Source organism: Crocodylus siamensis, chromosome 10 (genome assembly GCF_052110815.1).
Source record: "Crocodylus siamensis isolate JL-2025a chromosome 10, ASM5211081v1, whole genome shotgun sequence".
NCBI classification, from domain to species: domain Eukaryota; kingdom Metazoa; phylum Chordata; order Crocodylia; family Crocodylidae; genus Crocodylus; species Crocodylus siamensis.
In genome coordinates, this window is record NC_143404.1 from 70,069,112 (window position 1) to 70,093,312 (window position 24,201).

A 24,201-nucleotide genomic window follows, 5' to 3' on the forward strand; every position below is an offset into this window, starting at 1 on the left:
TGGAAATAAGAAATGGAAAATCAAAGAAATAAGAAACATAATATATACAATGAGTAAATAGCATGTAATAATTATAGAATATTGAATGGGCAAAGTTGCTAAATAATATAAATAAATATAGACTATATCATAAATGCCAGTAAGTAAACAACACCTGAATGGTAGCCTAAAATTAAAGGCACTATGATTGTGGTATGAGGCCCTGATGATTAGCTGTCTTCTTGCAGGTTGTATAGGCAGGTGAGGTTCTTTGGGTAGATGCGATATCTTTTATTAGACCAACTGAGTACAGGCGGTCCTTGGACTTATGACACAACTGGTTCCTGAAAACGACGTCTTAAGTCAAAGCGTTATAACTCAGAACCAATTTTCTTATAAGAAACAATGCTATAAATGGGGGATTGGTTCCTGAACCAAGGCCCGATACCCTGTTTTCCCCAAAAATACCTCAGAATTTTGTACTTGATCAATTATAGATGAGTAATGTAGCTACATTAATGTATTTATGTTGTAAATAGCAATCATATTGATTTGGAAGGACTACTTTGAGGTGACTTTGCTGGACTTTTTGAAGGGTCCTTGGCTGGAGTCTTCTCAGGAGCACTGGCTGCAGGTTTTTCTGGAGTCTTGTCTGCTTTCATAAAGAAAGTGTCCAAGCAAGTTTGGACAGATGGTCTCCAGGGAGTTGAGAGACGCAGTGAACTCGTTCGCTAGCGTGGCATCGCATCAGATCAAGCGTTGTAAAGTCATAAAGTTGAAGCGGGGTGTCAATTTATAAACGCTGTAAGTGCAAAATGTTGTAACTTGAAACGCTGTAAGTCGAGGACTGCCTATAGTTGGAAAAAAAGTTCCCACTACTCAGTTGGTCTAATAAAAGATAGCACATCTACCCAAAGAACCTCGCCTGCCTATGCCCTTAGACCAACCCGGCGACAACCAAAAACCCTGCAGGTTGTATCCACAGTTCCCTGGCATTTATATGACACTGGTATAGGACATGGACGGTTGCAATGCAGAACAAAACCCGGCTGAACCCCAGTGGGAATGACGGAGAGACAGCGTGGCATGTCCCACCTAGCTCTGCTTAGCCACGCTCAACAGGAAGGATGGCACCTGAGGCAGGATCTAGGCTGCACCCAGCTGCTTGGCATCACTGAAGCAGCCCAAAAGAGCTGCAGGTGTGTCGATTCCCTTTCTTGGGATGCCAAGTTTTCTGTGTCCTCATGATAGCATATCACAGGGGCTGTTCCAGCAAGTGAAACGTGCAGCTGCCTCAGCTACTTGAAGCCATCTCTTCTAGGTCTGGCTGGATCTGAGGACTTGGCCTCTGCTGGTTCAGTCACATCCTTGTCTCATGCTTTGTTTTTGCACTTCATTCTTGCACCCTGCCTGCTACTCTCGGGAAAGGGACTTGCAGGACTTGCCAGAAGGGCTTGCTGCTATGCCACCCTACCGGCACTTCTTGTCACATCCTGTGGCTTTTTCCTTCTCTGCCTGCAGATAGACCAAGCATCCATCCTAGCACCAGAGAAGCTGCAGGTTTCAGTGATATCAATAGGAAGCAAGGTATTATCAAACACAGTCCCAGCCTTTAGAGCTGTGATGCAACTGTGACATCATTTTATTTAAACCTCAGAGAGATTTTGTCTTCATTCTTCATTCATTTCCAGGGGGCTGACATCACAGTGATTTGACTGAGCTCAGTGCATGAGATATAGGTGCTCCCAATCCTACTGGAGTCCCAAGGAACAAAGAACCAGGACCTCCATATTTTACCATTTGCCGTTGCAATCCATACCAGACATAGACATTTAATAATCTGGCCAGTCCACAGTGAGCATGTTAAGCAATTAAATAACATAAATCTAGAAGCTAGATTAATAAACAGTCTAGTCTGTCTCGAGCAGTCTACGGGGTGGAGAGCTAGAACTGTAAAATATTTATTACTGGCAGGGGGATGGAGTCATTAATTTAATAACTACCCTTGCTTGGGCTCTTGCCGTGGTTAGCAGCCTGAAGGTTACAGAAGATTAGGTGGGAAAACTTACTGCTTCCCTACTGGGAAGTGCCTTTCCCATGAAGACTGGAGTCCAGCTCCCATCTGTCACCCCATTACACTCCTCTTAGCTGCTGAATACATTAGCCCGCTGCTTATCAAAATAAAACACAACCAAATTTCTGCTGTCCACATGGTGACATTCTGAGCAATTTAATGAGGATGCAGTCCTTTGTGTGTGATACCAATCCAAACAGCTGTAGAGATGAATGCAAAAATCTTTGTTAATGCTCTCCGATTTCTCAGAACATCTGTTCCACAATCAACACAGAACCAGTACGAACCAGGAGATCAAGACGAATTCACTCGTCGCCTTTCCGGCTGCTCCGAAAAGTCTTGCCGCAACTTCTTCTGCGATGCCTCCGGGGGAGGGGAGAGGGGGGAGGCATCGCATTTTTGGGAAGAGGAACATGGACATGAGCACGGTCCCCGCTGCGATCAGTTATTGGGGAAGCTTTTAGGATCCGAACCAGGACTTCAAAAAAGAAGCATTTTTTTTTTTTAGATACTCACTATGGACAGGCTCCTCTGATTAGTATTCTTTCCTTCTGACCGCTACAATCTGCAGCTGCGCTGCAATATGTGAGACTGTCTGTAAGCCTGGTGCATATTTCACCGTTATCTCCATCAGGGAACAACACATCTCAGCCAGGCACGAGTAATGTATGTCATGTAGTGCCATCCTAAGCCATGCCGGGGGGGAAAAAAATTACATGCGAGACAAGCAGAAGAGTCAGAGCTGTGACATGGTTGGATGTAAACGCCTGCATAATCTGTTTCCTGCATTTATGGAGTTGTATCCGCTACTTCCCTTTACGAGTCAGGAGTTATTGAACTTGTTATACACCACCTTCTGCTATTGATCCTGCTTTGCAATCTGGACAGACTCCAGGGGCATTTAACCTGTTTCTCTATGATTGAATAGAAGCAGAAGAAACAGCACTTAGTTGCATAGAAGGCGTTAAGCGGTTCAAGCTGCTTCTTGCAAGCGTTGTGCTGAAGGCGCCTCCTGAAAGACGCGGAGTAGGAAGCAGCTGAATCGGCAGCTTCTCCAGGAGGCTGGTTACTCCTGTTTCACGGTGTGGGGAGGCTTCCTATATTCATCCTGCCAGAGGACATCTCTTATATCTTGGGATCCCGAAGGGCATGAGATCAGGCAGCGGTAGTGATCCCCAAGGCCAGAGCGCATGCCGAGTCAAAGCAAAACCCCAAGAGCAAGATTGAGAACAGAGCAAGAGCTGGATTGCACCCCTAGAAGAAAGACCTGGTGGAGTAGGTACTGTGTCCTGTACTCAGCTGCAGGATTTGGGCACACATGGGGTGGGAGCAAGTGCCTGGGATGTGTTTCTCAGTGGCACATCAGGTCTGTGCAGAGGGCAAGGTAGCAAAACCTGTGAAGTGGACCTCCATCTGATGGGCATGGGGTTGAGCCACGACTAGGGGCGTTATTGAAAGGTTGGCAGCTTTCCTGTGGGTTTTCTGAAAATCACAGCTGAGGGACTTGTGGAAAGCAAAAACAAAAAACAACTCCTCAGAGGTGGAAGAAAATCTCATTTGATAGCACTTGGAAAGCACCTCCAGAAGCCCATCACATCCGGTGAAAAATGCTCGGGCTGGGAGCGGCTGAGTAAATATTGACAAATGGAGCATACCAGTTTGGCAGGAGAGTGGAGGGGCGTTCACTCATCATTGCCTTTTAACAATTAGCTGCCTCCATTTGCTCCTCCATCTAACAATGTTGATGGTTAATGGTTTATTGATGTGTGCCGGAGCCCCCGCTTGCTGACACGCACCTTTTCCATTGCATCCTTGCAGCAAAACATCCACTCTCATCGCTGCCTTTCTGCTCTCTCGTCCTAAACATGTTGGGGAAGGCATAAGAGCTCTCCTAAGCACACCTATAAACTTACAGTGTACCATCTTAAACCAATTCAATTCCCTTCCCAGCGATAAAGGAAGCCAGTTCAGAGAAGATAACATCTCACAATGATGGCTCCCAAAGCTGCCATTTAACACAAATCTAACCATTCTATTATGCAGCAGAGCCAATTCGTTAAGAAAGGACAAGCTAGCATGTCTATTAGCTCTATCATCATAATCAAATATTGGCACAATAAACTGCTTGGCAGTGCAAAGTCTGTCTAAAAAAACTGGAAACCCTAAAACAATTATATGCCCTTCAAAAAACAAAAAAAAACAAACCAAAAAAAAGCACCCAGCCAATTTGCATGAACAATTAGATGCTACTTTTTGAAACACGCCACCGTTTACTGACGCAATTAAAACCCAATAAGTCCGGTCCTTGCAGCTCAGCCGCCTCGGGATCCCGGCAACTCCTCACGCGGAAGTGCTCTGCAGAGGTCTTTTCTCAGGAGACGTCGGCATTCAAGATCGTGCCTCGTTGCTACAGACCAGGGATCACCAGAGGGCTAAGCCTGTTTTAAACATCTCGACTAGAGACCGCTGCCTCGTTGGCGGAAAGGCAGTGCATTAGCTTTGTATTGATTGACTTCGCCCCGCACAGCTGTGCAGAAACTTTCCCCTCCGTGTATACACACCAAACCAAAGTATTGCGAGGCATGGCCGGACACAGGAGGTCTGTGCCAACGCCAGCGTAGCGTGGGTACGCCAAAGAGGCAGGCATTATAGCTCAAGAGCTTGGGGTTTTTCCCCCTTCTGCAGAGTCCTGCTTTAGCCCTCAAGGCCAACCAACATGGCCATTATCTTGTCAGGCCCCCTGCCCCGGTAAGATGGTATCCTAAGCCCTTGACGCAACAGCCAGTGCTCCTCTGAGGATTGCCGTTGATGTTTTTGGAAGAAATGAGGCTAGATATATGCACCCAACAACTCACAGATGAGTTATAGCAAGTGGCATGACGGAGGGAAAGGATGTTTTGGGGATCCTGCTTTGCAGAAAACCCGGTTGGTTTTCTTTCACGTAGCTTCACGCAGCCTGCTCCAACGATTGCACCCCAGGCCTTTCGGACAGCGGTGCATCTTGCCTCTCGTAGTGTCCCCCTCTGCGGCTGGGCGAGGAGCTTGGGACGCTCACTCGGATTCCTCTTGAACATCCAGTTTTAGCTCATAACCCATCCCTGAGGGACTCTTACTTCCTGACCGGCTACACATAAGCAAACTTTCTGGGGCTGACAAGCCAAGGACAAGGCAACACCTCCCAGTCCAAGCTCTCTGTGATGCTAAGCCCTCAAAACTGGAAGATTTGTTACCCTTGCACACAACTACGGGGTCACCATAAAGGCGCTGCATCACATCCTCTCCAGTATCTCTGACAGGCTGCGCTGTGTAGTTTAATGGCTCCCAATAGCTCTCCCTATCCCTTTGTCGTTCACTGATTGCGGGAGACTGCAGGCCTCGGGTTCAATGGGCCTTATCAGCCCATGCCTTTCACTTTTAAATGGATCTGACATCTCTGTAACGTGTCTGCCAAGGGGTGCGGGAGCAGGGCAGGAAAGCGAAGCAGCCGCACAGTGTGCGCCTCAAACCTGACCACACCCAAAGCAGAGATTTTGGGAAGCGGATCCGAGCAAAGCAGCCGTGCCAGAAACCTAGACTAGCGCAGTAACACGAGCTAAAAGGCCAGGTTTGACACACCACTGATGGCAGGGCCAACCCTCCCTATGAGGGCTCTCTTTTTTCTCCCCTGGATCCCTTTCTAAACCTCAGGCAGGTTCAGCTAATCCTGGACCATGAGGCTATTTGAATACCCTGTCTGGAAGCAGGCAGCTCGTTCAGCTATGAGCACCTGACACAGAGGATGAAGTTACCTTTAGTGCTGACTGCCTCGTCTCCAGCATTTTTCAAGGAGTCATCATTTATTTTATTTACTTGTCTGCCTTATTCCTGCCGCTTTTGTCGATGCCTGTTTCTCTTCCAGACCAACCCCCGCCTGGGAAGCAAACACTTCAGCAAAAGGCCCCTCCGAGTTTGGCAATACGCTTCCTCTCTAAAATGATCATTTCTCCTCGTGTTTCTCTGCCAAACTCCCTGTGCCGCAGCTGCAATTTAGTCAAGGGTGACGGTGGGGTTCATTCCTATTCCCTGCCCTGTTCTCCACCCAGACGCTCAGGACTGTCCATCTGATTTAAGGCAAGGTGGCTTTAAGGTGGATTAGGTTGCATTAAACATGCGTGGATAGTTATCCGGAATTAAACTGGCCTTGATTTCCTTCTGCTTGCTTCACTTTAGAAGAAGCCTGAAAAACAGGGAGCATAGTATTTTCCACAAACCATTCAAGCACAAAAAATGGGGTCTAAGAATAGGATTTGGGGGGTAAGGGTGGCGGGAAAGTCACTCTATCTTGGTCTAACGCTCTTCACTTGGAACTTACTGGGAGTTTTACCAGCCATTCCAGTGGATTTCAGGTTAAATCAATATTATGAGCTTCATTTGCTTGTTGAAATGTGGGTTTGAAATCCTGGTCTGTTGAAGTCAATGAGAGCTTCTCCTCTGACTTCAGTAGAAGCAGGATCAGAATTGTTACGGACACAAATTTTAATTTTCCATTGCAGAAGGAAATGAGCAGTCACAAAAATGACAGCTTTGTTTGAGGCCCTCTGTAGACGAATTTTTAATTACATTTATTTATTTATTGTCTTTTCTTTCTACATGATGAACCCAAAAGCTATATCTGTGTGTATATGTATATCTATACCTATATCTATATAAATAAATAAGTATTTTTATAAATAAAAGTGTAGGCCACATAAAAAGTATATATAAAAAGTTTAGGCACCCTTGTTCTGTGATACTATAGACCCAAATATATACATGCCTATATATGCATATACATATGTACATATATACATATATATACATACACATACACACGCATATACATACATACATACACATATATACAGACATATACAGATATATATACATATACATTTCTATTTAGATCTACGTATCTATATCTATATCTTGATATCCAGATATCTCTTTCTCTCTCTATATATAAAGAGATATCTAGCTATCTAGATATAGATATATAGATCTAAATATAGATATATATATATATTTGGGTCTATAGTATATATTCCTTCCAAACAAGGTGGCCTAAACTCTTTTCTTGCTTGTTCTGGTTCTTCTACCTGAAATCTGAGGAGCTGTCTACCTTTATTTTGGTAGAGAGTCCTCTGGGCGCAATGGTGATTATGACAAAAGTCTGAAAACAAAGAATAAAGGGCATGGTTGCTCCAGCTATTATAACTTTTTGTTGTTGCTTTATTTAATACCTATTTAACTGAAACATAGGCTTTGGGGAATAATCACTCTGCTAAAGTTTCAAATACCCCAGGTCCCTGGACGTGAAGGATACAACTTCAGTTTTGATTCCCATGACCTTTAAGGCCTTCAGGATAGAGGGAGGGGAAAGCAAAAAATTCTAAAGGTTTAACTCACCTAAAATAACATTTTTTTTCATCTCTTGCAATGCTACAAAACTCCCAAACATGCACATTATTCCAGTTACTTTTAAAGAGAATTATACATGTTAACAATTCTCCAGTCAATGTTTCCAGTCCCAGAAGCCTAAAAGACTTGACAGCCATAATTACAAAACATTTTGCCCATGAAAAGCTTAGTTTTCCCATTAAGACAGTCTGTGAGGACACCAAATCATAAGCAAATGAAGAAGTACTTTAAAACAAACCTCCTCCAACCTCTCAAGATTAACATCAGAGAAGAAACAGCAAGGTTTATTCGAAACCCGACTAGATATTTACCTTTGTTCAAAGGAATCTGGATTTTGGGTATTGCTCTCTGGCTTGCTGTGGATAACCTAAGTGAAGAATCAGGGAATCAGCTTTTCAGTGTTGCATAAGTAGCTCACCTGTGTCCAACAGGAAGAAAAAAACCACGTCCTAGGATGGTTTCCTTCCCAAGCTTGTGTAGAGTATTTGGGATGTAGCTTTTCAGTCAAATCCAGTAAGACTCTTCCCCTTTCAGAGTCCAAAACAATCTTCTGCCCGTCTCCAAATTCAGGCGTTGCTGAAGAATTTGCTCCCCAGATCAGTAGCCTCTCTCTTAATCTCTGCCAATTCAAACACCTATTGTTTCTCCAAAGTCTGTAGTCATCCACCCCTGTTGAAAGAACAGTTAAATGGCTTTCCTCCTACTATCCCCAGGCTCTCTGGCCAGGGTCCTCTAGGAAAGTGCCAGCACCAACATTAGTTCTGCACCCCATATTCCAGTACTTTACAGTACCCCAAAGTTTCTTCCTCTTGCTTGTCCCTCTGCAGACATCCTCTGATCCTCTGTTTGTGAGATTTCTTAGTCACATCACTGAGAAAAAGCTAGCTCAGGTCACCGTGAAGACATGCCACCTGAGCTTGACCCTCAAAGGGTGTGTCTACACGTGCATTTAATTGCAACTAAATTTAATGAGCAGTAAGCTAATGCGCATTATGCGACTTTTGGCAGGTGTCTACATGTGCAAGGACTTGGCAATAAAGTTAGTGCCAAGCCCCTACAGCCCTCTAATGTGCCCATAGTGGCTGGGCAGACCTGGCACTAAAGTTAGTACTGGGTCACATCTACACGTGTGTTAATGTGCTTTAACTAATCACAACCAAATTTGATACCTGCATTTGCAGGTATCAAATGTAGGCATCATTAGCCTAATTTCACCATTTTAATGTGCATTAAAGATGTGCACTTGTAGACACGTCTGTAATGTGCATTAATGCATCTCATGTAGATGTGCCCAAACATGCCGCTCTGGTCCATGTGGGCTGCCTTCTAAATTGGAAGCAAGTGTAGCTGTATCTGTGTGCCACTTCTACTGGGCTTGCACTGCTGAGTGGCAGGGCCAATTAGCCAGCTCCCATACTAATAAGCCTGCCCACATTGCTATGACAACATGGCTATACCATTTCTGAGTTTGGAGGTAACTTGTCTGGTGTGTTTGAGGGCACAGCCTGGCGCAGTTAGTTTGCCAGGTAGACGCGGGTTTGAAGACCCAGGTGGTATCGGGGAACATTAGGAAGAATTCTGGAGTTTTCCTGCCTTAATAAAATCAAGACCTCCAGAGTCATCCATGCATTTTCCTTAAAAATAAAATCCACATGTCAGTTAGGGCCTAATCATGCCAGCTTTCATGCCCATAATTGCTTTACTCTTTCAAATAGATTGCTCTATTCCAATAACTTTGGGCCCAGTATCAGCTGCTTACATCCTGAAGACCTGGACACCCCTGTTTGCTTTCTCTGTGTGGATGGGCTAATGAATGAGGGCATACTCCAGTGCCTGCTGACAGCAGTGAGAGTCCTGGCCTTCACTTTGACAGGCACTGGATAACACCCTGAGTTTCTCTGGGAGAAGATCAACTGCTGTGACAGCAAGTTTTGATCAAATACTAGGGGATCTTTGAGGAAAGTGGACTTCAGGTTTCCGACTAACTGATTCCCTTGGGAGACGGGAGCCTAAGAGTATACTAGTCCGACTGGGGAATTACAGCATCCCATACACTGTTTCTTCATGTCCAGTCAAAAAAAAACCTAGCTCAAGCTGGAAGGACAAGTCAAAACTGCTGTGCCCTTATTCTTGTAACAGGGCTCTTTCACAATGGGATAAATACATGTTTTTGCTTGTGATGCACGCTGTTCCCTTAAGGCAGCTTCAATGCCCATTATTTTTGTGTACCTACCTCCCTGTTAACAAGCAACTGTAATGACTTGGCTTCAGCTCACTGCACTGAAACCATTAACCCTATAGAAGTGACACAGTTGCAATAAGCAGCACTCTTAATAAGCATTACACTAAGGCAATACTTGATTTCAACAGGGAGTCGGGAATCTTACATGCTTGATTACAGTCTGAATCTTCCGGCACCTAAATACCTTTGAAAATCTGAGCCTAATGCCTCTAGCTGGAAGTCAGAACGGACTCCTGCATTCGGTGGACTGGATGCAGAGGGCATACATCATGCACGCTGAATTGGGGGTTTATCCATACATTGGAAGAAAGCAATAGGAAAATGTCAGGGATACTAGCCGTATCTTTAAGAAAGACCATGGGAACTAAAATCACAAACAGAACTGGGTTTTTATTATGAAAGAATCCTGCAGATACATAAAGGAAGTCCTCTCTGCAGAATACATTTCCTGAGGAAAGTAGATCACAGTATTCATTTGTCACAGAATAACATGTAGCCTGCTATAACTTTCAATGTGACTCTTTATTATTTAAATATGAACAGTATTCCTTCACATAAACAAGTACTCAGTCATCACATAATCGACACACAAACGACAAAATAAATATACAACAAGAGCACAGTTCATTTTGACTTAAATATTAAATAAATAATAAATACAGAATTTTCATTTACTGTTATCAGTGCCTGAAACAATGAGTGAAAAAAGGAAAAGAACAAAAGAACAAAAAATGTCTCTTTCCCCCATTTGCCCCCCCTCAAAAAAACAAACAAAAAATTATCAAAACGCCTCAGTTATAAAATATCTTTAAAAAAATTCCCATTGTTAAAAGAATAAATAACAAAATATATAAAAAATAACTCGGTTGCATCAAAATTACAAGTAGGAGTTGTAGATAAGGGTTTTTTCCTCCTCTTTTTTTTTTTTTTTTTTTTTGGAATATCATCTTTATGGTCAAAAGGTGTTGCTTTTTTATTTTTTGCTGCTTTTTTATATATTTTTTTCCCCATGGTGCGGTGTCCAGTTTAAAATAAGTATAAAATTAATAAATAAAAAAGTTAAATAAATAGCAAAAGAGTTAACATAAGGTGTTGTGGATATAAATTACATACATCTTGCCAAAATTAAATAATTTACAGGATAATTAAACTAACTACTTTTTTTCCCCCCTTTTCTCTTCCAGGAAGTGCAATTTCTCTACTTTTAAATACTAACTGAATTGCAGTCACAATCAATTTGGATTCTATTTACATGTTAAGAACATTGTGTTTTTAACACATCAAATTAATCTTTTTCCTCTTTTTTTTTTTTAAAAAAAATTTGCACTTGGAATGGGTTCTAAAAATAAGTGAACTCATAGGGTCTGATCCTGCAAACACTTAAGTCTGTAAATACATTTCCTCACATGAACTTCCCTTTTGACTTGAAAGGGGCTACTCTACAGCAGTAAAACTGCTCATGTCCTTCAAAGCTTTATCCAACATCCACTGGAATCAATGGACATCTTTCCATTGACTTCTCTGGACTTTGGATTGTACCTTTAACGTTTGCAGGACTGGGCTCATCATAAGACCATATTCTTCGCTTTAATCTTGGTCGGCGAAATCCCCTCCAACCTCCCTACCTCAGTGGAAATGATATCGAAAGTAGAGGGGTTGTGCATCCAACACTCGAATTCTAAGGGGCTTTCACCTCTATCACCTCCAGAAGTGTTATCACCAGGCTGATATAAAGGTCCGGATGAGAGTCAATGCTTGAATGAGCTGAGCTAAAGATCTGTATGGTGCTGGGATAGATTGTGGTCATCCTTGTAGTACCTCTTTCTTCCTCCTCACCTTTTCAAAACTACCTTAATTGCCATGCCCTACCATGTTGGCCACGGGGAGGGAAGAGGTGCTAGAGATCAGTTTTTGCAAAGACATTCATGGCGTTGTAATTGGTTTAAGTGCACAGTGGGCCTTCATGTACCGAACTGCTTAAATAAGACTTCTTTGGAAGGATACCCAACCCGAACGCTTTGTGTGTGTGTGTGTGTGTGTGTGTGTGTGTGTGTGTGTGTGTGTGTGTGTGTGTGTGTGTGTGTGTGTGTGTGTGGAATGACACATTGCAGGAAAGAAAAAAATGCAGAAAAAGCAAAATCAAACCAAAAGGAAAGCCCTTTGCCACGTAGACATCTGTAAGAAATCAGCCACGGCTCATGGTAGATAAGCACTTTGCTGGCATCAGTTAATATCATTTCTTGTTTGCTCACGTTACGACCTTTCCACTGGCAGCACTGCACCACTGCAAGGATGACCACAATAACGAAAAGAAACAGAACTGTCAGCAAATAGACTTCCAAAAACTCATAGATACTGGACCATGACACATTTAGAATTCTTCTGTATGAAATATCTGGTATTGGTCTATTCATAATACCTATTCTCATATTTAAGACAGACAAAGGAATACTGTAGTTGCAAACTCCAAAAGCTTCCCTGAGAACCTTTTTTTTTTTCAATGCGCTTTCCACTGGAGATCCAGAACTGCTCTTCAGATTTCTTTCAGAAAATAAAAATAAGCTACTTTATAATACTTAAGAGTTCTCACACCCAGTGCGTGTCTGAATACCATGGGGTGGGAGGCCCAGCAGAGGTTCAGATTTACAGGTAGCCGGCAGCTCCGGCTTCGCACGAATAATAACATATAACATAATTTGTGTGCACGTAGGTGATCTGGACATACGACCACCGACAGCAGGAGGGTTTAAGCCAGTCGTAGTCTAGCCTTGAATCAGACAAGCCCTGTTCCTCTAACCGGTTTAACGCTCAGATTAACTCTGCAAGAGCGCCTTCTTCCTCACCAGCAACACATGGCCACTCAGGAAAGGGCTTGTTCTTCGCAGGCTACCATGCCCCGCAGCCAATTTAACCCTCTCGTCTTTGATCCTCACCTACCCCATGGAACGGGGAGAAAAATCCCGTTCTTCTGCAAGGAGGTCCAAGTAAACGATAACATTTTGAGTTCAGTTCAGTTCTGCTTCTTGTAAATGGCCTCTTGGTTCAATTTTGGTCCTTTTTGTTTTTCATTCATCAAACAAGTTGCACAACTTGCTAAACCTGAATACTCGGAGTGAAAGTTCCATCTTCGTACAGTCTCTTTGCGTGTGGGTGCGTGCGTGCGTGCGTGTCTGTGTGTGTATGAATGTGTACGCGCGTGTGTGGGTGTGTGTATTTTGTCCCACGGCATTAAACCTGGATGCCCTTGACAGCCTGTTTAATGCTTTCTAGCAGGTCCTTGTTCTCAGGGTTCTGGTAGCACTCCTGATTGGTATACATGTCAGTAAGGGTATTCACGTATGCGTCGAAGTTCTGTTCGCTGATTGGCTCCTGGATCCGACAAAAACAAAACAAAACAAAACAAATGCTGTTGTTAATAGCGGGAGACGGGAGGGAAAAAAGCCTGGTATTTGTGGGGCGTGCTGAGGCTGGGAACAGATGTCACGTTTGTCCCTCGGTAAGTTGAGCCTGTGTTTGTTGCAGAACAGAAATAAAGCAGGATTGGCATGCACACACATGACCCTTCTCACCAGGGTTTAGCGAGTTACCACTTTTCTGCCACTGTCAGTGACACAGTCCTGGGATAACTGCACAGCTGTACTTTGCAGTATCCTGGGATAAACCGTTACCACCGCTTAGCTGCGAAACTTTTTTAGGATTTATCCTGGGACAGTGGACACCAATGTCTGCACAATTGCACTCTGTCCTGGGATAAAACTATTGATCTAGGGATAAAGGCAATATCTGTTAGTGCCTTGAGATGCATATCTGGTAGTATTCAGCATGATGTGGAGCTGAATAACATCAGGCAAGACCACAGCCTCATTGTGCCAGGAGGTGTGCATACAGGATAGGTGTACACCTCATCCCCAGCGGGTCTAAAACCCCACATCTCCCACCCATCTAGAGATGCAACAGCTGATGGTGGATAATTAAGCGTGCTCAAATTAAAACCAGGCATAAGCCTTTGCAGGCCTTGCACAAACAAGACAAACAGTAGTTGGATGGAGAGAGACACAGAGAGGCCAAGTGACTGCCTGGAGATTACACAGTGGATGGGGGGCCAAATCAGGACCCCGGTCTCCCAAGTCCCAGTCTCACGCTTTGTCATCCCTTTGATACAGATGTTGAGTGTGGAAGGTAAGCCTCTTAACCCCCTCAATAAAGAGAGCAGGTGAAATACAAGGCGGAGGGAGGGAAAAGAACTGGAATATGACGCGTGTGCAATTCTGCCGGACATTATTTGAATTGGAGCTGGTTGAAGCCTTTAAAAAGACATATATATTTGCCGGCTGGTTTGTTTGAATTCCCCTCTCCTGTCACAAATCTCATACCCTTTCAGGTACTCAGGAGAGCTCAGCAAATGCTGCCAAAAATACTCATCAAAGACATTGTTTGAAGAGCAATTAGTATTATTCAGCCAGCTCAAATTTAAATACAAACCTGGGTGAAATCTGGAAAGTCCACGGTATGTGCAAGTGGACAGCTTTTGTCTCTGCTCCCAACACATGACACGCATGCATGCATGGACACACACACACACACGAACACGCCCCGGTTTAAACAATAGTAATTAAGTTTCTGGGAGTAGAGAGACAGTAATTAAAAGCCCCTTCCGGTTTTCCTATTTTAATGTAGTCTTTTCATTTTGCAGTAATACTATGGCAACATGCTGTGTGCTGTTAGACCTTGTTAAATTAAACAAAATACATGCTCTTTAAGCATGCTATTCTGTGGCTGCCAGCTATTCAAAACTGAATTGAAGCTACCTGCCTTATAATAGGAGCTGTATGATCTCCCTGAATTTGAAATCTAATCCCTCCTGATCTCCACTTGTGCTATCGTAGTCTAAAAGGCACTGTGTGGCCTTGATAAAGTTCCTATTTTCTGATTTAACTACTGGATGTAATGAGACAGAACAATAGATGCAAGGGGAGATCAGCGGAAAATGACAACAAAAGGGAAATACAATATAGGCTTCAGAGATACGATAACGGTCCTGATGTTATAAAAGACAGATGTGTGTAGAGAGAGAAGGTGATCTCTAGGCATTTCTCCTAATTGTGAGCCCCATCAAAAAATGGGTTTTATATTGCTCATCTGATCACAGCGATTGGGATCAAACGCTCGAAAAGCTCCTTACCATGTGTGGAAGGCGAATATTGGCAAGACTTTGGATGAGAGCCTGGCTCAACCCTGAGAGCTCCAAGAACAGGGCTTCGTTTTGTTCCTCGATGATTTTGTTTTCCTCCTCGATGTTCTTGAGGTTCTTCTCCATGGTGGATATCTGCAAGGCAAGACGCACAACTTTGCTATGAACCTTCTCCTTCAACCTCGCTCCCCTTTTTGATATGCACTACTTCGGACAGAAAATGTCAGCCAGCCCTATTTTTATTGATGAAAGATGGGTTTTCAAATCAATGAATGCTTTCATTGAAAGCATCAGCTGCCCAGAAGAAGGTTTGGCTTTTCCAGCAGAAAACGGAAAAGCTATTTTTAGTCAGTTTTCATCTGAAAAGTTTCGGTTTGTGATGAAAAGTCAACATTTTGATTTGAAACATGGCAAGCCTTATAAGAAAAACCATTTCCCAGTCAGTCCTAAAGTGCTCTCTGAAGTCTTCTGATGGGTTACCGTGACCCCTCAGGGTTACTGATGTAGGAGAACCATTCCTTCTCTTCTCATGGACCTAAGAGACGTTACTGTGATTATCTGGGCAAGGTTCTTTGAGTCATGGGCAACTGGTGCTTCCCGAGCCTGGGGGGACGTCACCAGATCATAAACCGGGGGGGATCCCCAGCAGCCAATCATTTGACCAGGGGTCCCCCAGCAGGTGATTGCCAAACCCAAAATCACCAGTGGCAAAACCGGACATGCACTTTCAGTTTCATGGCTAGTGTTTCCAGGGGGTGCAAATGCACCCACGTGCACCCCCTATGCATTGCCAATGCTTTGAGTAAATGTGATATATTTTATTAGACCAACTGAGTAGTTGGGAAAAAGTTCTTAGCAAGCTTTCAGGTGTGGTCATCTTTCTTCAGGCTTTCACATGGCTACAACCAAAAACCCAGTAACGTGTGAATTATTTACACACTTGGGGATCCAGCAGAAGACAATGGAGGGAGATTCTGCCTTCTGTTGAAGTCATGTCAGACTGCTTTTTAAATCTGCTCTGAAGGGTCAACTGAGGATTCCCTCCAGTAATTTTTGGCTAACGCCCTATGGCTCAGAGCTTGGTAAAAGTGCACGCACACAAACCTGCGACTGCAGTTTCACCATGGCTGCTTCCATCTCAGAGTTGGACTCATTCAGTTCACTGATCTCCTTGTTCAACTGCTTAATTTCTTCATCGTTCTCTAGAACTGCAAGAGAGGAGCTGCAGTCAGTCACGGTTTGCTTAGAGTCCTAGGGTGCGTCTACACGTGCACAATTACTGCGCAGTAACCGCAATGACTGTGCAGTACAGGTGCACGCCTACACGTGCACTTGGACTGTGCAGTAAGCATCATGACTTACACCAACATGAGTGTAAATTATATACCCGCATCATGCGGGTATCAAATTTATGCCCGATTAGTTATTGCACAGTAATGCAGGTGTAGATGCCTTACTGTGCAGTAACACTGCGTGTGGACTGATTTGGGACTAACTGTAGTCCCAAATCAGTCCACACGCAGCATTAATGTGCTTTAATGCCTGCATATGTAGATGCCGGCCTACTCCTGCTTAGTGCAAAGTAAATTTAAGCTGGCGTAAATGCACATGTAGACAGGCCCGCAGAAGAGGAAATGGTAATGGCAGTCCAGTCTTTCCTGGTGAGCACAAGGCACTGGCTTTGGGACCCCTTTCTTGTTTGTGGACTCCTCAGTTCTGATAAGGTTCATGCTCTTCCTCATACCACAACCAGTGTGAGTGCACAGATGGTTTTACAAATTCCATATCATCGCATGTACAGATCCGCAACCAAAGAATAGGCCATCTCAGCTGGAGTCTACCACAAATCCTGCAGAGCTGACTGATGTACCAAGCATGTGCATTGGTGAGAAAATGCATGGGGCAGAAAATGAAGCAATTTCTAAACCAGTGCAGAAATGAGTTGCATCCAAATCCTCCCCCATAAAAAACCAAAACCAGAAGTAGTTTAATGTAATAATTGAGCTGAGTTAGATGTTAAAATGAAAAAAAAAAAAACCCCACCCCAAAACATACCACCACTCAACTTCCACCTCATAAATATTTTTGGGAATCCGTATGTGAAAAATCTGCAAGGATTTCATGGAAATGTCAGTGAATTCTTGACATGTTCATGAATTTTGACTTTTTAAATCTGAAAACGCTCTATAGAAGTTCATTATTTATTATTTGACACTTCTCCCCACCCCACTCCCTACTTTCAATAATCTAATCAGAAAACAGCAAAGATACCACAAGATTGGGACAACCAGCTGCATAACAAGAGAATGAATAGTCAGACCGGACAGTTGGCTAGCAGCTGACAGGTGGTAATTATTTGTTGAAGCTCTCTGCTTGCCACTTCTGTTGGGTGTAGAGTCTCAAAACTAAGGATTGGTGTGTTTAAAAACAAAGAGGGATTTAATTCATAACAAATACCATTCACCATATATGCCCCTGGTCATGTATTGAAGAGTCAAATTTGTAGCAAACCCAAGAACCCTTCTAATCTGTGAACAAAACAACTCAAATGAGGCTTGGCAAGTTATTTTTAAATGACATTTTAGGACAATGATCTCTGTAACTTTGACATGGGTATGAAAACAACCCCCGCTTCCCAAATTGGGGTAAAACTCCACTTTTAATCAGATAAAAACATGAGTGGAAATAGAAATAATAGCAGGGGTGAATTTACATATATTGATGAGTGCCTGCTAGCGATGGGACAGTCAATGAAAATAAGAGCTCAACGTGATGCATATGCATAGCTCAGTACAAAGTCTAAATCGGGCAGATATGCAAAGATACGATCAGCATGTGGCAGGGATTATTTGCGAGAGAAGTAGGGCTACTACCAGAGCAAAACAAAAGTTACACGTTGATGGGAAAATTGTATAATTATTGGAGACAGGAAAATGCTAGTTAGTCCATAACGGATATACCAAATGTTCCTGTTATTTGCTAAATAAATTGTATGTCAAATTATGCATCAAATAAGGTTCTGTCAGCCTTGTCTTTACAGGTAGTTCACCTGAGGTCAACAGCATTGCTTGTATGAGAAAGCACTACTCAAGTTAAGAACAAGTGCTAAAAGTGGCACCCAAAGGATTGATGGCTGGTCGAATGCTATTAGTTTACTTCATTTAACTGATAACAAGAACATTTGACAAAAGACCTGGTATTGAGACTCACTGCATTAATCATATGGTAATAATAATAATACAGCATGGATTGAATGCATAAACAATATTCAGTTTATCAATACATCTGTGAGAGAAGATGACCACAGACAAGACCCTTACCATCACTGGTCTTGAATTTAGTGTTGAGAATTTCATCCCCTGAGAGTTTTCCTTTCTTCCCAGCAAAAGTAGCTCTTGGACACCCTGACAAACTAAAAGGCAAGTAAAAATGGGTTTCACAAATGCTCTGTTACCTATAGTTGTTTATGGACCCACCAAGAGTTCACACCATTTAGGAGAGTTGCACTATAATAGCTTCTAAAAGCATTCTCCAGTGCACGTTAAAAGGCGAAGTCGCTTTATGTATAATGCTACTAAAACCCTCATTTGTGACATAAAAAGCTGTTTTCAATGAGCGAAGATTAGGGAATGCCAAAGTCTTAATGGAATGGGCATAACAAGACTGCTGGATAACCGTCTAAAAAAGCCATTTCTCAGTATTAAAACTCTGCCCTGACACATTGATTTAACATCACTGAACAGTCTTTTTTCGTGACCTGCCCCGAGTTGGATTTCACCATTTCCAAGCAAAAGGGCTGCACATTTTTTTGGGAGATGCTTTTCCAGTTGACGGGCAACTGGCCAAGAACCAAGGCCGTAAGTATGAATTTTTGGCCTCTTTTGGTTCCTGGAAAGTCTGAACACTTTTAGCCCACCTGCTCCATGCAGGATGGGAAGGAAAGAAAACACCGAGGCAACACGACAACACAGATTTCCCTGCCATGCACCTGGGTATTACCTTCTGTGAGTGAGGAAGCTTCCATTGGCATGGCCCGAGCCATCACAGCCCGGGGTCGGACAAGTCGGCCCCTCATTCTTCAGCGATTTCCAGGAGAACGACAAACCATTGAGAGATCCTTCCTTCTGCCTGCGGGCTGCGAGCGGGCATCCCGACGCACTGCGGTGTGAAGCATATTTGCCGCTGATGTGTCCCAGCCCGACACAACCTGGAACTGGACACCTGATTGCAGGGAAGCGCAGAGAGTTAGAAGATGGTTTTCTCAGTGGGGGCAGATGACAGGACAAGGAGCAATGGGCTCAAGTTGCAGCAAGGGAAGTTGAGGTTGGATATTAGGAAAAATGTTCTCACTAGGAGGTTAGCAAAACATTGGAGCAGGTGACCCAGAGAGTTTGTGGACTCTCCGTCCTTGGAGGTGTCTAAGACCCAACTAGGCAAAGCCCTGGCTGGGATGATGTAGTTGAGGCTGGTCCTGCTCTGAGCAGGGGGTTGGACTCGATGTACCCTCCCAAGGTCCCTTCCCACCCTCATTGTCTATGACTCTATAAGATGAGAATCGGAGGATTTCCAGGGTGCAAAGCCCTTTGCCAGGAGATCAGCGGTGGGAAAAACCAAGAGAGGGCTGGCAGGGGGCACGCCAAAGCCAGGATTTCTCATCTGAATTGGGTCTTTTAGCTCACGAGAGCTCTGTGCTCATGGCTCCAACCCCATTGATCCCAGCTGAGGATCTGCCCCAGAGCACATACCAATACAACCACTCAGGATGTTTCAAAGGGGCATTGCTGGGTGTCCTTACACCTCACAGCCCAGGTCTGAGACTCCCAAGGCAATTCACCTCCCTCAGAGCTTCTGTTTCAGGCTCTCTGCAGACCCAGGCAGATTTGCCTACATCAGTTCCCTTCAGTCAAGGCTTCTAAACATTTCCCCACAACCGAGGCCTAGACACTGACTTATTCTTTTTGAAGTGAAAGATGAGGTTGTCCCCTAAATATCTGACTCCAGAAGGTGGACCTTTAGGCAGAGGTAGCAAGTGTCTTGGTCTCCCTCTGCCATGCTTAATCCTTTTCTGAGTCCGGGTTCAACACTATTGTGCTTTATGGTCTTCCCCTGTAACCCAGAGCCTGCCTGCGAGTTCAACCGCCCCAGCACATAACACCATAGTGTTTCACTCCTTTTTTCTTCAAGGGGCAAAGAGTAACAGGGGTGGGACCTAAACAAGGCATAAATAAGGGAGGGTTTCCACCCAGCGGGAATGTCGGATAAGAACTGCAATGGATGGTGGGCAAAGGGCGGTGGCGATTGTTTAGCATCACAACTGCAGCAGAAACAACCCCAAATGCAAAGGCTTTGGAAATGGCCTGAAAAACTTGCACACCTGGGCTGAGAAAGGGGGGAACAGGACAGAAAGATGCGTCAGACTGGGATAAAAAAGACTCGTCTGCAATTCATCGGGCTTCTGCTTTTAGTGACCCAGAACTTCAGTTTAAATAAACGTCAGTGTTCGTTTCAATCGGCTGGTCTCGTGTGTTTGTTGAAAGAGAAATGCAAAAGGGCTGGATTATGAAATATCCCCTTAACGACGGTGGGAAATCTTGCCAAGTGCTTTGCAACCGCTCTTGTGTGGATGCAACTACGGAAGCCAGGTGAAATTTTCATCCTTGCATTTTGCTCCTCATTTTTTTTTTTTTATTTAATAAAACTCCTTGTAGACTTTTAGGTGAATCAGGGGCTGCCCCAAGAGCAGTTAAGCTAGCGTGAAAATGGGAGGAAGTTCTGAGTTTAATTATTCAGATCAGCAACATTTTGTTACTGAGACGGTGAGGAAGAGACAAAACGTGGGGCGAAGAGGGACACAGGAAAAAAGGAGCCTTTTTACTCAAGTGGGGGCATGCTCCCCAAATACAGTCACTACCACCTCCAGGCCTCCTCCTTGCTCACTCACGGGTGGGAAGCAGACGACAAAGAGTTACCTGGTATCTTAGCTATCAGTGATGATGCTGACAGGCAGAAATTCAGGATGAAGAGTTTGATTAACAGATACTGAGAAGCTAATATTATGTGCCAAGACCTTTTTAGGTTAGCAGCTTAGCCCTGACTTTCATTTCTGGGCCTCTGTTGCCACGTCCAACTAAATCCCACCTGAGTGCATTCCCATCCCATCCCCCGGTATTATAGTACCGGGGACAAAAGTGTGTAATGTTGGAGAGTGGAAGCCACATTTGTAGATGAGTCTGGCTAGGAGGAGAGTTGTTGGACGGGGAGGAAGAAATGAGTGATATGTGTTGTGCCTCTATGGAGCTTGTAAATGGGCAGATCCCTTGAGAGAACATTAGAAATTTAAGAAAAAAGGAACAGCTGGGAAATTCAAAATTAAAACCGGGGTGGGGGGAGACAAATCAAAAGCTAAACCATGAAGAGATATGGAAATGCACAGCAAAGGGCACATAAATACTCTTGCTCCACTTCTAAAAACAACCAAGAACAAGGTCACGACCTTGCCCTAAACCATGCCTGCATTCATAACTTGAAAGATAGAGAAGGCATCACACTGGAGTAGCTCACTTCTGGGGGAAGACCCGGGCAATTGTTTTACCCAGTGACAGCAAACCAGGCCTGGTGGTGGTTGTCACAAAATCCAGAGCACGAATTCGGGGGGAAACACTACTCTGTGCTTGGGATTTACAGCTTGGCAAACATGAAACATCACTCTTATTTGCTCTGTATAGCAGGAAGGGGGAAAAAAAGGCTTTTCCTTGGAATCAGTCACCTACCCCAACTTCTTGCATGGGGTCTGACTGCAGGATCAGGGCCGGATTGTCCTATGTCTTTATGTTCAGCAGTAAAGATATATTCCATGCGTGCATTTATGCATGCACTTACACACGCACACACATGAACATACGGCCAAAGGTAATAAAGATGGGTGTTTCTGCAGTGTGATTCCATCGGCCATCTCTCAGCCCACGTTTGAGGCCAGCAATCGAGCTCGGGAGGTAGGGTTTTTGGAGTGGAATTGCTGACACAACTGCACTAATTGACGTGTGGATGAGTGCCACCATAAAACAGGAAAAGCTTTCCCTCCCCACCCTCAAGCTCCCTGGCTAATGGCATGCTAAATAAATTCCATCATTCAACAAAACCTGGTGTATCTATTAAGGTTTCTGCTGTGGTTTGCATTTGTTTAAAGATGCTAGTCAATTATAAATACAGTTAAAAGTTTATTACTTGAGGGAGGATGCCCTGTAAAAAAAAATTAAAAAAAAAAAAGGTAAGAAATGGCAGAGCTAACCCTTCCACCTCTATATATTGACGTGAAAGAAATGAGGGAATTCAAGCGTTCCCATCCAAACACCCTCTACGCTGTTCCTGAACATCACAATTTGCACCTCACCAACGACATGATTACCCTTATTATTTCTGTTTTGTGTAGAAAGAAGTTGGCAGCGGAGGGGGGCAGCCACACGCCCAGGTTTTTTCCCCCCGCCTCCCCCAAGATCATTTGAAAAATGCTGATCTCTTATTTTAATCAGCTGCAAATGCAGCACAATTCACTTATAATATCCCTGCCAGCAGGATCCTCACTAAATTCATAACATCATTGCTTTTATATGATCACAAGCAAATTACTAAATCCTCAGGAGTAAAAAGAGGATAAAAAAGAAAGCGAGAGAATGAAACCAACCCCATCATTTAGTATGCAGCCTTTATGTCCCAGCCGTTACATATTTTACACTGTTAATTTAACTTTCATTACACTTTTATTGTAAAAAATAAACCAGAGACTTATTGTGCAAAACAGCTGGCTTGGACTTCCCTCCCCCCCTTTCGCTGAAGGGTTATAATGGCTGATCAATTAGGCAGCGATTCTCTGCTGTTTTCTTTAGACGCCGGGGTTAGGCTGAAGGTTGAGGTGATCTGCTCCATCACATCTGTACTAAATTACTTGAAGGATGAGCAACAAAACAACAGGGACTAAATTACTTTCTCCTCGGTGGCAACGTGAAAAACTCGGACCGGTTCCAAGTGGCTTTTGGTACGCAGATGGAGTAATGGAATTACAGTTAAGCCTCTTTAATGCAAACCTGCTGGGACCTTCACCAGAGCGTACCTTGTTATGGAAGACAAAATGCTAACTTCCCAAGGACTAGGGGAACTCAGCAACAAAGGGATCATTTCATCTCATTGCTGCCTTGCCCTCGAGTCCGCTCAGCTGGGCTTTCTCCAGCCTTAATTGCCGTTCCCACTTGTTAATAATTGAGGGCCTGATATTGCTGGCCGTGCAGCGGGGTAGGGCTGAATCGCACCTTGCTTTACACCTGGCACCGCTGCCTTGGACCTGCCTGGAGGTCGGGTGCTCCCCTTCCCAACCAGATGATGGACAGCGCCTGGGGAAAGCCTCATCTCCCTTCACCTCCTGCAGCATGGCAAGCCTGGGGTAGTACTTTGGTATTGCTCTGAACTAAGTGCAATAGCAACCTGCCTGGAAGAGCAAGGGGTCTGGGGGGCTGAGTTCGGAGGCAGCACCTGGCCCCATTGCTGGAAGGCTATCCATGTTGGCCACCTTGCTGGGAAGAGGAGCTGTCTTACTCAAAAGATGAGTTTGCAGGAGAAGCATGAAGTCCTATGGTGTTATTTCTCAGCAGGCAGGACATAAAACAGTAAAAAAATCAGCACCTGAGCCAAGGGGGAGCAGGAAGGATCCCCGAGCTGCTTTGCAGGGCCTGGCACTAAATCTTTACTCTGCCTCACACCCCTGCCCTGAGAGCATCCCACATACAGCCAAGAGCCAACTTGAAAGGGCCCGCAATTCTGCACAACACACTTTTCTATCGAAAAAAATCAAAGATTGGTCCAGACCAAATCCTTTTGCAAGGATGGACAGGTTTTCAAAGGGGGAAAGAGTTGAAACAAATCATTGCAGCTTCATAGCATCTACAGGGCCAGAACGACTACCATTGCAGCATGTTTTGGAGCCGTTATCAATCACTTCATTTTAACTTTGATGCATCTTAAAATATTCATTTTGGTAAGGAGTCTAGGTATTATAATGCCATTTGTATTGTAATAATATCAATATTGGGAGAAACAAGAATCGTCATATGCAAACTTGAAAAGAAGCATTTTACTTTGTTGAAATGGCATTTTTATCTTAGTGAAGGCAAAAGTGTTGGCCTAGAACAAGGTGGTATTGGTTTTGAGAGTCCAGAATTGACATTTTGGGGACTTTTTGTTTCCCGTGAAAGTTTACCTTTTTTTTTGGCTCAGTTATAGAAGGTTCGT

At 44.0% G+C, this 24,201-nt stretch overlaps 1 protein-coding gene across 5 annotated transcripts in view; it reads right to left on the bottom strand.

Annotated features, from left to right (window-relative positions):
• Nucleotides 1-10,101: 10,101 nt before the first annotated feature.
• Nucleotides 10,102-24,201, bottom strand: part of MYT1 (myelin transcription factor 1) — a 95,739-nt gene continuing 81,639 nt past the window's right edge. For all 5 annotated transcript variants that reach the window (XM_090065015.1, XM_090065018.1, XM_090065014.1 and 2 more), the window contains 5 exons: nucleotides 18,922-19,143; nucleotides 18,243-18,334; nucleotides 16,027-16,130; nucleotides 14,914-15,057; nucleotides 10,102-13,100 (listed from right to left, as the gene is read on the bottom strand). In XM_090065015.1, coding sequence (XP_089921141.1) covers nucleotides 12,960-13,100; nucleotides 14,914-15,057; nucleotides 16,027-16,130; nucleotides 18,243-18,334; nucleotides 18,922-19,143 — 703 coding nt within the window. In that variant the 3' untranslated portion in view covers nucleotides 10,102-12,959. The remainder of the gene's footprint in view (nucleotides 13,101-14,913; nucleotides 15,058-16,026; nucleotides 16,131-18,242; nucleotides 18,335-18,921; nucleotides 19,144-24,201) is intronic.